Below are 13,961 nucleotides of genomic sequence, written 5' to 3'. Positions count from 1 at the left end.
CATGAAATTTGGACAATGTGCACATTTTTTATTTGTAAAAATTGAACTTTGATATCAGGTGACCTAGATTTTGATGATGTGACCTGCTTTTTTGTCCTTTGATGTGCAGCTATGAAATTTGAATCATGTGCACAGATTAAGATGTAAAGTGAACTTTGATATCAATTGGCCTAGATTTTGACAAAGTGTCTTACTGTGTTGTCCTTTGATGTATATAGTCATTGAATTTTGGCCATGTGAAATATGACTTTCACCACCAAATTCACTAGACTCAACTGCATTGATAGATTCCTACTCAGATCTTTTATTTGAATAACAAGAGATTTAAACCACTAATCTAATAATAAGAATTACATAGGTCAGTGATCTATGCATTATGGCAATCTTCATTTGTATAGAAACAAAAAAATTCTGTTCCTACATTACTATTTGGTGTTGTATTAATGCTGTGGCATAGCATTTTTCACAAATGCAGTCTTGTTTTTTCTATATTCGTAATATATTTGTAATATTAAATATTTTTGACTATCGGTTATCTCAAAATATATTGAGCTATGATTCAATATTTATTTCATAAAGTAACAAATCATTCAAATTAAATGAATTTATACCTGTTTCAAAGGATGCTTGTTTTTTTGTGTTTTTTTTTAATTAAAAGTAAAAATTTTAATTTTGCATGCTTATTTTTTATCTATAGAAATATTACATGATTATAGTATAAAACTTGGTTTACAAATCATCGTCATCACCAATCTCGACAAATTGAAGTCACAGACTGGTTTTATAATATATTTGTTTATATTAAAAATTTAGGAACAATGTCAAGGGTGATTTTGAGTCATTGGAAGTTCTGTCTGCAATTGACGACCAGCAGAATAGACGACATAAGGAACGTATCCAGTCCAAGCTTGAGGTCATAAATAAACGTGTACGCAAGGTAATAAACAAAAACTACGGTGACGTCATAAATGACCATAATATCTTAAAATAAATATCAAATATGAATGGGTTGTTAAGGAAAAGGATAGCAATTTTTATTGTGTTGTTGTTGTAAAATAACGCTCCGTTTGGTGTAAAATGCGTAGGAATATAATCATGAAAGCCCATAGGCCTAAAAGCATTTATCGATAAACTGTGCATTATCATACTACAATGCATGAAAAATTAATATCTATTTCAATTCTTACATGCTAATAAAAATGAGAATTTAATTAAAATATGTTGAACAACATTGAGTGTAGAAGTAACTCTGCTGACATCATTTGGTTTTTCGACATCACATCTGTCAATATAATATTATGATGTGTAAGCATTATTTTTTTATGCCCTGCTATTTCCATTTTAAAAATGATAGGAGGGGGGAAAAAATGGTAAAAATCTGCTAAAGGGACTCCACTAAGGAGGGACAGAAAATATTATTCTGAGATTTGTGTACTATTTTGATGTAGGTCTGGTCCAATAACTTGTGTGCAAAATTTTAGCTCATTCCATAATCCAGTTCTTTCCAGAATAATAAATTTTATTGTAAAACATGACCCAAAAATAAACTCTTATTACTCGAGTCAATCTAAGAATGGCACAAAAAATTGATTATATTTCTTTGTTATCCTTTGCAGAATTTTTCATTTTTTCAATTTCACTAATTGATATTTTTAAGAATTTCAATTTTTTTATAATTTAAGGCATTAAAAGAAAACTGGCCATCTGTGGATGTTTTTAAATTCAAAATTTTACCATGAACATGCTTAAGCTGGTGCTAGGGGGCGTGGACGGTAACTAGCACTTTCCAGTACCATCCATGAACAGGCTCAATCAAACTGAGCCTGCAACATTTACATTTTTGTCAATTTGGGCATTCTTTAGGGTTTCTTTATCTACTATATTTTAGATAAGGTAATGTTGATGGGTGGGCGTTAACAATTTGTATTGTGCGCAAGTCTTACATTTCTGTCAGGATTTTAACCAAACTTTCATAGAAGTATTGTAACCAAGTGTCTTTGAAGATATAATGCGGGTTTTGTGATTTGCTCCTATCTGGCAAAATTACATGTACAACTCTTTGTTGTTGTTTATTTTTATATGTAAGAAATAGAGATCTTTTTATCTTTTGGGCACAATAACTCCAGTATTTCTCTGTGGGTATCTACTTATTATTATTAACAGAAATCCTGGCTTTGTGATCATTTCTATCACTTGTTATCCCCCGCCGAAAAGGCGGCAGGGGATATAGAAATAGTCTCCGTCCGTCCGACCTTCCGTCCGTCCGTCCTTCCGTCCGTCCGTCCTTCCGTCCGACATTTTTGTCCGGAGCATATCTCTAAAAGTATTTGAGGTATCAACTTGAAACTTCATAGGTGGATGGATCTCATTGAGGAGGAGTGCAGCACACAAGAATGATAACTCTACCCTGCATTATTTTTGAGTTTTTGCCCTTTGTTATTTTTCAAAATTAATTTTTGTCCAGAGCATAACTCTAAAAGCCTTTGAGATATCAAAATGAAACTTCATAGGTGCATAGATCTCACTCAGGAGGTGTGCAGTGCACAAGAATGATAACTCTACCTTTCATAATTTTTGAGTTATTGCCCTTTGTTATTTTTCATACCTAATTTTTCACCCGAGTGGAGCATAACTCAAAAGTGTTTGAGATATCAACATGAAATGTCATAGGTGGATAGATTTTATTGAGGAGGAATGTTGTGTGCAAGAATGATAACTCTTCCCTATACAATTTTTGAGTTATTGCCCTTTGTTCTTTTTCATGCTATTTTGTCCAGAGCATATCTCAAAAAGTATTTGAGGTATCAACTTGAAACTTCATAGGTGGATGGATCTCATTGAGGAGGAGTGCAGCACACAAGAATGATAACTCTACCCTGCATTATTTTTGAGTTTTTGCCCTTTGTTATTTTTCAAAATTAATTTTTGTCCAGAGCATAACTCTAAAAGCCTTTGAGATATCAAAATGAAACTTCATAGGTGCATAGATCTCACTCAGGAGGTGTGCAGTGCACAAGAATGATAACTCTACCTTTCATAATTTTTGAGTTATTGCCCTTTGTTATTTTTCATACCTAATTTTTCACCCGAGTGGAGCATAACTCAAAAGTGTTTGAGATGTCTACATGAAATGTCAGAGGTGGATAGATTTTATTGAGGAGGAATGCTGTGCACAAGAATGATAACTCTTCCCTATACAATTTTTGAGTTATTGCCCTTTGTTATTTTTCATACTTAATTTTTCAATTCAATTTTTTTCTCAAGAAGTATTTGAGGTATCAACTTGAAACTTCATAGGTGGATAGATTTTACTGAGGAGGGATGCAGGACACAATAATAATAACTGCATTATTTTTCAGTAATTGCCCTTTGTTATATTCAGCTATCAGTATTCACATAGGTTTCAAATCTGTAATCACTATAGCCATCAGTTTTCATTACCAAAAGACCTCTTAAAATGGAATTATTCTGCTCTACTACATATACATTCTTCCAATGAGCAAACACATTCGGCTGGGGATGGCCTTGTTGACATGGCTCTTGTTTATAAAGGTGATAATATTGCTGATCCATACAGGAGCTATAAATGATTAAGTTAGCGACATGGAAATATATATTCAGATTTCATGAAAATCGCTTACATTCCCTCTAGCGTTAATATCAACCAACCTGTCTTTATATTATACCCTTGCACAATTCGCTAATATTCCTCTAGAGAAATGTCTGGAATTTTAGATTTTTGATACTTGGAAATATCCATGTGTGAAGCTATGATGTTTATGTTAATTATAACCTCTGACCTTTTCATTATCAAATCACCTCCATGGTTGCAAGGCTTTATCACTTCAAGTTTAATAAATTTCTCCTGTTTAATTTAGCAACAAAATGATAGCATATTGTATAATTATGCTATAATAAAGTGGGTAAAGTTTCAGCAGGAGAGAGAGATAAAGGCCGCCAATTTGAAATCACTTCCTGTCACCATTGTGGGTTTTAATCCCACCAGTGACTTAATTACATGTGAGGAAGCTATCCATCTAGCAGTAAGCTTTCAGAAGGTTGGTGGTTTCTACTTAGATGCATGCTTGAGCTAATAATATGCTAACTTATTTTACCAGTAAAGCTGGAAAGTGGCAGTAATTGTATGACCATTACAGTGTTAGTGCGACTTAAAACATCCAACAAAACAAGACTGATCACTGTGATTATTTTGTTTGATCCATTTTCTTTTCTTCCCTGAGGGTTTATAAAACTTTGAGGCAATTAAATATATTTTGGCTAATTGTTTGATCCATGTTGTTTAGACGCTTGAAGATTTTGGTATGGATGGCGAGAGTGAAGAGGAAGATGATCCGTTAAGATTGCCTGCGATTAAAAGATTTGATTCCCATTCGGAGCGGAAAAAGAAGGTAAACAATTTTTAGCTCACCTGTCACAAAGTGACAGGGTGAGCTTTTGTGATCGCTTTTCGTCCGGCGTCCGTCCGTCCGGCCGTCCGTCCGTCCGTCGTCCGTCCGTAAACTTTTACTTTAAATGACATCTCCTCATAAACCACTAAGCCAATTTCATCCAAACTTCACAGGAATGTTCCTTTGGTGGTCACCTTTAAAAATTGTTCAAAGAATTTAATTCCATGCAGAACTCTGGTTGCCATGGCAACCGAAAGAAAAAACTTTAAATATCTTCTTTTCAAAAACTATAAGAGGTAGAGCTTAGTTATTTGGCATGAAACATCTTCTAGTGAGTGTCTACCAAGTTTGTTCAAATAAAAGCCCTTGGGTCAAAATTGGCCCGGCCCCAGGGGGTCATTGATTTTCCCTATATGCATATAGTAAAAACTTAAAAAATCTTCTTTTAAAGAACCCAAAGAGCTAGAGCTAAGATATTTAGCATGAAACATGTTCTAATGGGTGTCTACCAAGTTTGTTCAAATAAAAGCCCTGGGGTTAAAATTGGCCCCGCCCCGGGGGGTCTTTGATTTTCCCTATATGCATATAGTAAAAACTTAAAAAATCTTCTTTAAAGAACTCAAAGAGCTATGGCTAAGATATTGAGCATCAAACATGTTCTAATAGGTGTCTACCAAGTTTGTTCAAATAAAAGCCCTGGGGTCAAAATTGGCCCCGCCCCAGGGGGTCATTGATTTTCCTTATATGTGTATAGCAAAAACTTAAAAAATCTTCTTTTAAAGAACCAAAAGAGTTAGAGCTAAGATATTTAGCATGAAACATCTTCTAATAAGTGTCTACCAAGTTTGTTCAAATAAAAGCCCTGGGGTCAAAATTGGCCCCGCCCCGGGGGGTCATTGATTTTCTCTATATGCATATAGTAAAAACTTTAAAAAATCTTCTTTTAAAGAACTCAAAGAGCTATGGCTAAGATATTTAGCATTAAACATGTTCTAATAGGTGTCTACCAAGTTTGTTCAAATAAAATCCCTGGGATCAAAATTGGCACCGCCCCGGGGGTCATTGATTTTCCTTATATGTGTATAGCAAAAACTTAAAAAATCTTCTTTGAAAAAACCCAAATAGCTAGAGTTAAGATATTAAGCATGAAACATCTTTTAGTGAATGTCTACCAAGTTTGTTCAAATAAAAGACCTGGGGTCAAAATTGGCCTCGCCCCGGGGGTCATTGATTTTCTTCATATGTGTATAGCAAAAACTTAAAATCTTCTTTGAAAAAACCCAAATAGCTAGAGTTTAGATATTAAGCATGAAACATCTTCTAGTAAGTGTCTACAAAGTTTGTTCAAATAAAAGCCCTGGGGTCAAAACTGGCCCGGCCCCAGGGGTGTCATTGTTTTTAACTATATGTGTATGGTAAAACTTAAAAAAAATCTTCTTTTAAAAAGCCCATTGAGCTAGAGCTTAGATGTTTAGCATGAAACATCTTCTTATGGGTGTCTACCAAGATTGTGCAAATAAAAGCCCTTGGGTTAAATTGGCCCTGCAACGTTGGGGGGGGGGGGTGGCTATATACAGGTGAGCGACCTCAGGGCCATCATGGCCCTCTTGTTAAACTTTCACCTTAAAAAAAATTTCTTACCCACGCAAAGCAAAAACTCATTAAAAAATTCTTACCCACTCAAAGCAAAAACTCATTAAATAATTCTTACCCACTCAAAGCAAAAACTCATTAAATTCTTACCCACACAAAGCAAAAACTCATTAAATTCTTACCTACTGAAAGCAAAAACTCATTAAAAAATTCTTACCTACTCAAAGCAAAAACTCATTAAATTCTTACCCACTCAAAGCAAAAACTCATTAAAAAATTCTTACCCACTCAAAGCAAAAACTCATTAAAAAATTCTTACCCACTCAAAGCAAAAACTCATTAAAAATTTCTTACCCACGCAAAGCAAAAACTCATTAAAAATTTCTTACCCACGCAAAGCAAAAAAGGTAAAAAAAACTTACCCAGTCAAAGCAAAAAAAGGTAATCAACAGCTGAGACAAATTTAGTTCAGTTTCACAACAGTGTCTATTTTTCTATCAGTTCCATAAAGCTATACCATCTCTGAGTAGGAAGTGACAATGGCCACATGGGCAGAAGCTGATGTTAATTTTGTTGGTGTTAATATATTCAAAGTAAACATGTTTTGTATGAATTTTCTACTGTATAAACAAGTTTGTTTGTTTTGGAAAAGTGTTTCAAAATTGAAAAACAAATGTAGGTGATTAAGTAAGACAAAAATACAAATATAATTTTCCTGAATGCAAAGGTCAGAGCTGACTCTGGAGGGAAAATAGTATGCATTAGGTAGCCTATTGGTTAGTGTGTCTTCTTTTAAACCCAGGAATGCTGGGTTTTAGTGCTACTGGGATCACACCCATGTTTCTTCATATGACTTTTGACTGCAAAGTAAGGTTTGTTTAGTCATAATATACCCCCCTGACTTATGGGCGAGGTCGACTTATGGCCGCATATTTATGGTACTGGTTTGTTTGAGGAAGCAAATTTTAGAGTGTTTAAATAATCTTCAAAAGTTTAAAAATAACCTTCAAAATTATTTTCTGACCAAACTCTATACTACTTTTTGTATAATTTTTGCATATTGATAACAAAATTCCTTTGGCTTCAGGTGCAATGATTAACTGTAATATTTTACACATGTACTATCGAATTGTATCAATTTATTTAGAAAAATATACATAAACACATATTATATTGTCACATATATCAAGATGCATATAAAATCACATAAAAATGCAACAAAAATATAATTATAAAATTAAATAGTATGTGTAAAGTTACCCTAGGATAATATTACTCTTTATATGAATTAAATGATAATAATTTTCTGTATTCTGTATCTTTATTGAATGATAATGTTATATACGTATTATGTCAATGATTGAATAATATTTTTTTTCGAATTGCAAAATTGTTATTTGTATTCAATAATCATTTTCTATGTGCAAATGATTGTTATCTTTCTAAAAAGCATAATTTTCTATATTTAGATTACCTGGTATTGTTTTTTTTTGTTGTCTTCAATTGTAATTTTTCTATATTGGTAATTTTTCTATATTAAGATGATTGTTATCCATATTAAATGAAAATTTTCTATATTTAGATGATAATTATCTGTATTAAATGATAATTTGCTACATTTAGATTATTATTATCTGTATTGAATAATAATTTTCTGTATTTTTTATTGTTACCTGTATTAATAGGTTATTTTCAAATCTTTGTATGAGTATTAACACATCAAATGATAATTTGCTATATTAAGATGATAATTATCTGTATTAATTGTTATCTATATTAAAGGATAATTTTTATATACCTAAATGAGTATTACACTAATCAAATTATAATATTTTCTATATTTACATTATTTTTTTGATGTCTAAAATGATAATTTTCTATATTGATATGATAATTATCTGTACTTAATGATGATTTTCTTTATTTAGATGATAATTGGTGATTCTCTATGTTTAGATGATAATTATCAGTACTAAATGATAATTTTCTATATTTAGATGATAATTATCTGTACTAAGTGACTCTTTCTATATTTAGATAGAGGAAAGGAATAAAGCAATAGATCGTATTGAAGCGTTTGAGGAGAAGGCCGTTCTTAGGAAGCAGTATTTGACAGAAGTAATGATTTGGTTCGAGGAAAATGTTAACATGGTACGTATTATAAGAATATTACAACACCGGCTGTCGGTACAAACCGGAATATCTAGGTCAATAGCAGCTGTTTACGGTGGTAACAAGGTTCTGAACTAGGTATAGGGGTGTGGGAGAGGATTATAAGAAAACATGGTACGGACTATAAAAATATTACACCGGCTGTCGGTACAAATGGAAATATCTAGCTAAAGAGTAGCTGTTTATTGAGTTAACAAGGCTTTGAACGAGGTTTGGGGTGTGGCAGAGGAAAATAACAAAAATATATTTCTTTAATGGTGGAAATGCTAGAAACTCAAGTTGGATATGCAAAAAATTTATATAGTTATTAGAAATCTTGGTGTTGGGAACATTTACTGTTAAAGGAACTCCACTGAGGTTTATAAGAATAAAAACATAAAATTTAATTTTTCACATAGATAAACATGAGCACTTAAAACAGAAATATAAATAAAATATAACCAAGAAATATACAAGAAATACATTATAAATCATATGTTTGTGCTATTCTCAGTCCGATTTGAGTGAAAAGTGTTTAAACGCTTTTCAATTTTGGGTCATTTTTCACTATTATAATAATTATTCTGGAAAAACGGAGAAAGCTAATGATTTGAAATTTTGCACATACGTTATTAGTATAGATCTACATCAAATGGAGTAAAAATCTAAATAAATTATTTCCAGTCCCGTCATGCTAAAAACCTCAGTGGAGTCCCTTTAAATTTCTCCCATAAAACGGATTATTATAATCGTGCAGGTACTTTACTGAATTTATTGAAGTTGCCAGAGGGCTTGTAGAATACAATTTCATTTGACTTGTTCAATAAATACAGTCTTAAACCTATACTTATTCCATATCCTCTATTTATTTTATGAATTGTGATATAAACATGATAACAGACTACTGAAAAAACAACAACAACAAAACACATGTGCTAATTTTAACATGTATATCGGTGGGTTTCACCAAAAGACTAGAGCATTTTCATCAAAAGCATGTCAGTTAACTGCGTTTGATGTTAATCATTTTAAATGCAAATAAATACTCGAGAGACAAAATAGACACAGATTTAAATTAAATAAAAGGAGGATATTGTAGTTTTTTCTATAAATACAGGATTTATTTTCATCAAGTGGTATGAAAAAAAAAATCCTGAGTGGCGGTAGGCAAAAGTGAAATATACCACAAGATGAAAATAAATCCTGTATTTATAAAAAAACTTGAATTTTCTATTTATTATATGCTTTTTCCCTATTTTGACCGTACAATTCTTAAAACTTCTCATTTAATTTTTTGTATTGGCTGAATTTAGAAGAAAGTATTCTGGCTAGACACCAGTAAAAAGACTAAAAATATGTTTCACTGCAGTGAAAAATAAATTCTTTCAGTGCAAAAATACAGAAAATGAAAATGCGCATTTTATTTCATCAATATTTCATTTATTAGTTTATAATATATATGAAAGGCCAACTTACTGCAGGATATTTAACTACTTGATAATTAGTTTCAACAGCTTGATGTTTACAATATTATAATAATTACTTCTTTTATTACTTGTTAGCATCTTATTATTGAGAATGTTCAAACCATTAGCACCTTGTTAGCATGTTTTACTAATAGAAGATGGTACAAGTGGAACAAACAATCAACACAGGATATTAAGTTTTAAGGTTTATTTAATGACGATAACTGATGTTTCGACTCTCGCAAGTCTTCATCAGTGTTGTAAAATATCAGAATATAAAGAAATCAATGTCATAACATATAAGAATTAGGTATTCTTACAGACACATGATTTGTTCTAAAAATAGATTTTAATTATGTAATTTCAGGTGTAATCGACAATCTATATATAGTCATCTGCTACAAAAATTGGTTTATGAAAAAATACCGTAAACAACTAATCAAATATTTATTAATTATATAATGTTATAATGAAAGATTATATCTCAAAAATGAGCAATAGTGTATGTTTTTAGCTCACCTGTCACAAAGTGACATGGTGAGCTTTTGTGATCGCTTTTCGTCCGGCGTCCGTCCGTCCGTCCGTAAACTTTTACTTTAAATGACATCTCCTAAACCACTAAGCCAATTTCATCCAAACTTCACAGGAATATTCCTTTGGTGGTCACCTTTAAAAATTGTTCAAAGAATTTAATTCCATGCAGAACTCTGGTTGCCATGGCAACCGAAAGAAAAAACTTTAAATATCTTCTTTTAAAAAACCCAAAGAGCTAGAGCTTAGATATTTGGCATGAAACATCTTCTAGTGAGTGTCTACCAAGTTTGTTCCAATAAAATCCCTGGGGTCAAAATTGGCCCCGCCCCAGGGGGTCATTGATTTTCCCTATATGCATATAGTAAAAACTTAAAAAATCTTCTTTTAAAGAACCAAAAGAGCTAGAGCTAAGATATTTAGCATGAAACATCTTCTAATGAGTGTCTACCAAGTTTGTTCAAATAAAAGCCCTGGGGTCAAAATTGGCCCCGCCCCAGGCGGGTCATTGATTTTCCCTATATGCATATAGTAAAAACTTAAAAATCTTCTTTTAAAGAACTCAAAGAGCTAGAGCTAAGATATTTAGCATGAAACATGTTCTAATGGGTGTCTACCAAGTTTGTTCAAATAAAAGCCCTGGGGTCAAAATTAGCCCCGCCCCAGGGGGTCATTGATTTTTCCCTATATGCATATGGTAAAAACTTAAAAATCTTCTTTTAAAGAACTCAAAGAGCTAGAGCTAAGATATTTAGCATGAAACATGTTCTAATGGGTGTCTACCAAGTTTGTTCAAATAAAAGCCCTGGGGTCAAAATTGGCCCCGCCCCGGGTGTCATTGATTTTCCTTATATATGTGTATATCTAAGCAAAAACTTAAAAAATCTCTTTGAAAAAACCTAAATAGCTAGAGTAAAGATATTAAGCATGAAACATCTTCTAGTGAGTGTCTACAAAGTTTGTTCAGATAAAAGCCCTGGGGTCAAAATTGGCCCTGCCCCGTGGGTCATTGATTTTCCTTATATGTGTATAGCAAAAACTTAAATATCTTCTTTGAAAAAACCCAAATAGCTAGAGTTTAGATATTAAGCATGAAACATGTTCTAGAAAGTGTCTACAAAGTTTGTTCAAATAAAAGCCCTGGGGTCAAAACTGGCCCCGCCCCAGGGGTGTCATTGTTTTAACTATATGTGTATGGTAAAAACTTAAAAAATCTTCTTTTAAAAAACCCAATGAGCTACAGCTTAGATGTTTAGCATGAAACATCTTCTTATGGGTGTCTACCAAGTTTGTTCAAATAAAAGCCCTTGGGTTAAAATTGGCCCTGCGAGGATGGGGGAGGGGGCAGATCATTGTTTTTCATTATATGTGTGTAGTAAAAACTTAACATCATGAAACATTTTCTTATGGGTGTCTTCCAAGTTTGTTCAAATAAAAGCCCTGGGGTTTAAACTGGCCCCGCTTTGGGGGCCTATATACAGGTGAGCGACCTCAGGGCCATCATGGCCCTCTTGTTTGATAAAGTTTTGATTTGCATTCATTTTTAACTCTTCCGTTTCAAAGAAAAAGTCAAGTTATTATGATTGAGGGAGCGGCGTGGTGGTGGTTGTCATCGTCATCATTGTTGTCATTGTGCAATATCTTTAATGTAGTCTATTTTTAAACATTTCAAAAGGTATCAACATGAAACTTGGAATATTTGATTATGATGACATGGTGCAGTCTGTAGAAATAGGGGCATACAATGCTTTAAGCAATATTTTTGTAGTTATGCCTCTTTTGAACTTAAAATTTTTAATAGATGAGCCAACACCAAATGCAGTGCACTTCTTAGTTTAATAAGTCAATATGATTTTATAAGTCAATATGATACATTATTTTATACAGTGTGCCAATATGGTGACACCAGAAGAGATGTCGGAAATGATTAGGACCTCATCTCAGCTACATAATGTGATCAGGTAATCATAATGGCCTTTAATTAACTTTCTTGGCGGTTTAAAGGTGCTCCATTGAGGTCAAAAAGTCTAAAAAACATAAAATTTGATATTCTTACATCGATCAAAAGAAGCACTTAAAATGGAAAATCTGCAGAGGATAAGAAAGAAATATACTTGGACAAAATCATTTTTATTAGCCTGATTAGAGTGAAAAGCATTGCAATTCTTTCCAATTTGGGTTATTGTGGACAATAAAGTTGATTATTCCGGAAAAACTTGGTAAGGGAATGATCTGAAAATTTGCGCACACAAGTTATTGGTCCAGACCTACATCAAATCGTTTACAAATCTCGTAAAAATATTTCCAGTCCTGTCATGTCAAAAAAACCCAGTGAGGTCCCTTTAAGCCTTGGAAGTCCTAACAAAACTTCAACAGTTGATACGCATATTCATATATTAAGAACCTAAGATATTAATTTGAAATTATCTCAGAAAACTGATATTTGGTTATCAAAGTATTGTTTTTATTTGATTATTAAATGCTTTAATTAGTTTTCTGTCTTATTTCCTCCTTCAGAATTTCAATTAAATGAAGTTAATTAAATTTTCAGCATGTTACCATATAAATTATAATAATCTTCCATTTCTTTCGTTCAAAATTTTCAATTCACTAGAATTCTATATCAAATTTCAGCAAGTCGTTAGATGATTTTATAACAGCTGGGGATCTTGTGGTAAAGAAAGGTAAATTATTGCTGGAGGAAACTAGCAAGATCATAGCGGAGTAAGTATATATTCAAACTTTTCATATGGTTTGTAATGCAAGACAGACATGGGTCTGATTACATGAAAAATTAATCAATTACTATTACAGGAACAGTAGGTAATGATGTCATTTATTCCATAAGGCTTTATGTGGCTATTTTCCTTTCTGGGCTATTTTCCTTTATGTGGCTATTTTCCTTTATGGCTATTTTCCTTTATGTGGCTATTTTCCTTTATGTGGCTATTATCCTTTATGCAGCTATTTTCCTTTATGTGGCTATTTTCCTTTATGTGGCTATTTTCCTTTATGTGGCTATTTTTAGCTCACCTGTCACAAAGTGACAGGGTGAGCTTTTGTGATCGCTTTTCGTCCGGCGTCCGTCCGTCGTCCGTCCGTCCGTCCGTCCGTCCGTCCGTAAACTTTTGCTTCAAATGACATCTCCTCATAAACCACTAAGCCAATTTCATCCAAACTTCACAGGAATGTTCCTTTGGTGGTCACCTTTAAAAATTGTTCAAAGAATTTAATTCCATGCAGAACTCTGGTTGCCATGGCAACCGAAAGAAAAAACTTTAAATATCTTCTTTTAAAGAACCCAAAGAGCTAGAGCTTAGATATTTGGCATGAAACATCTTCTAGTGAGTGTCTACCAAGTTTGTTCAAATAAAAGCCCTGGGGTCAAAATTGGCCCCGCCCCAGGGGGTCATTGATTTTCCCTATATGCATATAGTAAAAACTTGAAAAATCTTCTTTTAAAGAACCCAAAGTTCTAGAGCTAAGATATTTAGCATGAAACATCCCCTAATGGGTGTCTACCAAGTTTGTTCAAATAAAAGCCCTGGGGTCAAAATTGGCCCGCCCCAGGGGGTCATTGATTTTCCCTATATGCATATAGTAAAAACTTAAAAAATTATCTTTTAAAGAACCCAAAGAGCTAGAGCTAAGATATTTAGCATGAAACATGTTCTAATGGATGTCTATCAAATTTGTTCAAATAAAAGCCCTGGGGTCAAAATTGGCCCGGCACCAGGGGGTCATTGATTTTCCCTATATGCATATAGTAAAAACTTAAAAATCTTCTTTTTAAAGAACTCAAAGAGCTAGA

At 32.9% G+C, this 13,961-nt stretch overlaps 1 protein-coding gene across 1 annotated transcript; it reads left to right on the top strand.

Annotated features, from left to right (window-relative positions):
* Positions 1 to 819: 819 nt before the first annotated feature.
* On the top strand, positions 820 to 12,910 carry LOC132739243 (uncharacterized). Its single transcript, XM_060726905.1, has 5 exons — positions 820 to 937; positions 4,305 to 4,409; positions 8,040 to 8,153; positions 12,038 to 12,111; positions 12,785 to 12,910. The coding sequence occupies exons 2-5, from the start codon at positions 4,323 to 4,325 to the stop codon at positions 12,876 to 12,878; spliced, it is 369 nt and encodes a 122-aa protein (XP_060582888.1). The 5' UTR covers positions 820 to 937; positions 4,305 to 4,322; the 3' UTR covers positions 12,879 to 12,910.
* Positions 12,911 to 13,961: the final 1,051 nt, after the last annotated feature.

Source organism: Ruditapes philippinarum, unplaced genomic scaffold (assembly GCF_026571515.1).
Source record: "Ruditapes philippinarum isolate M1 unplaced genomic scaffold, ASM2657151v2 ctg11304_1_1_1_1, whole genome shotgun sequence".
NCBI classification, from domain to species: domain Eukaryota; kingdom Metazoa; phylum Mollusca; class Bivalvia; order Venerida; family Veneridae; genus Ruditapes; species Ruditapes philippinarum.
Note: the sequence above shows the minus strand (reverse complement) of the source record. Positions and strands in the feature narration are given on the sequence as shown.

What these genes read in the sequence shown, in the direction of transcription:
- LOC132739243 (XM_060726905.1), top strand. Translation starts at nt 4,323, where the DNA reads ATGGATGGCGAGAGTGAAGAGGAAGATGATCCGTTAAGATTGCCTGCG. An exon ending in TCGAGGAAAATGTTAACATG is followed by an intron (nt 8,154 to 12,037) that starts GTACGTATTATA and finishes TATTTTATACAG; the next exon opens with TGTGCCAATATGGTGACACC. An exon ending in CAGCTACATAATGTGATCAG is followed by an intron (nt 12,112 to 12,784) that starts GTAATCATAATG and finishes ATCAAATTTCAG; the next exon opens with CAAGTCGTTAGATGATTTTA.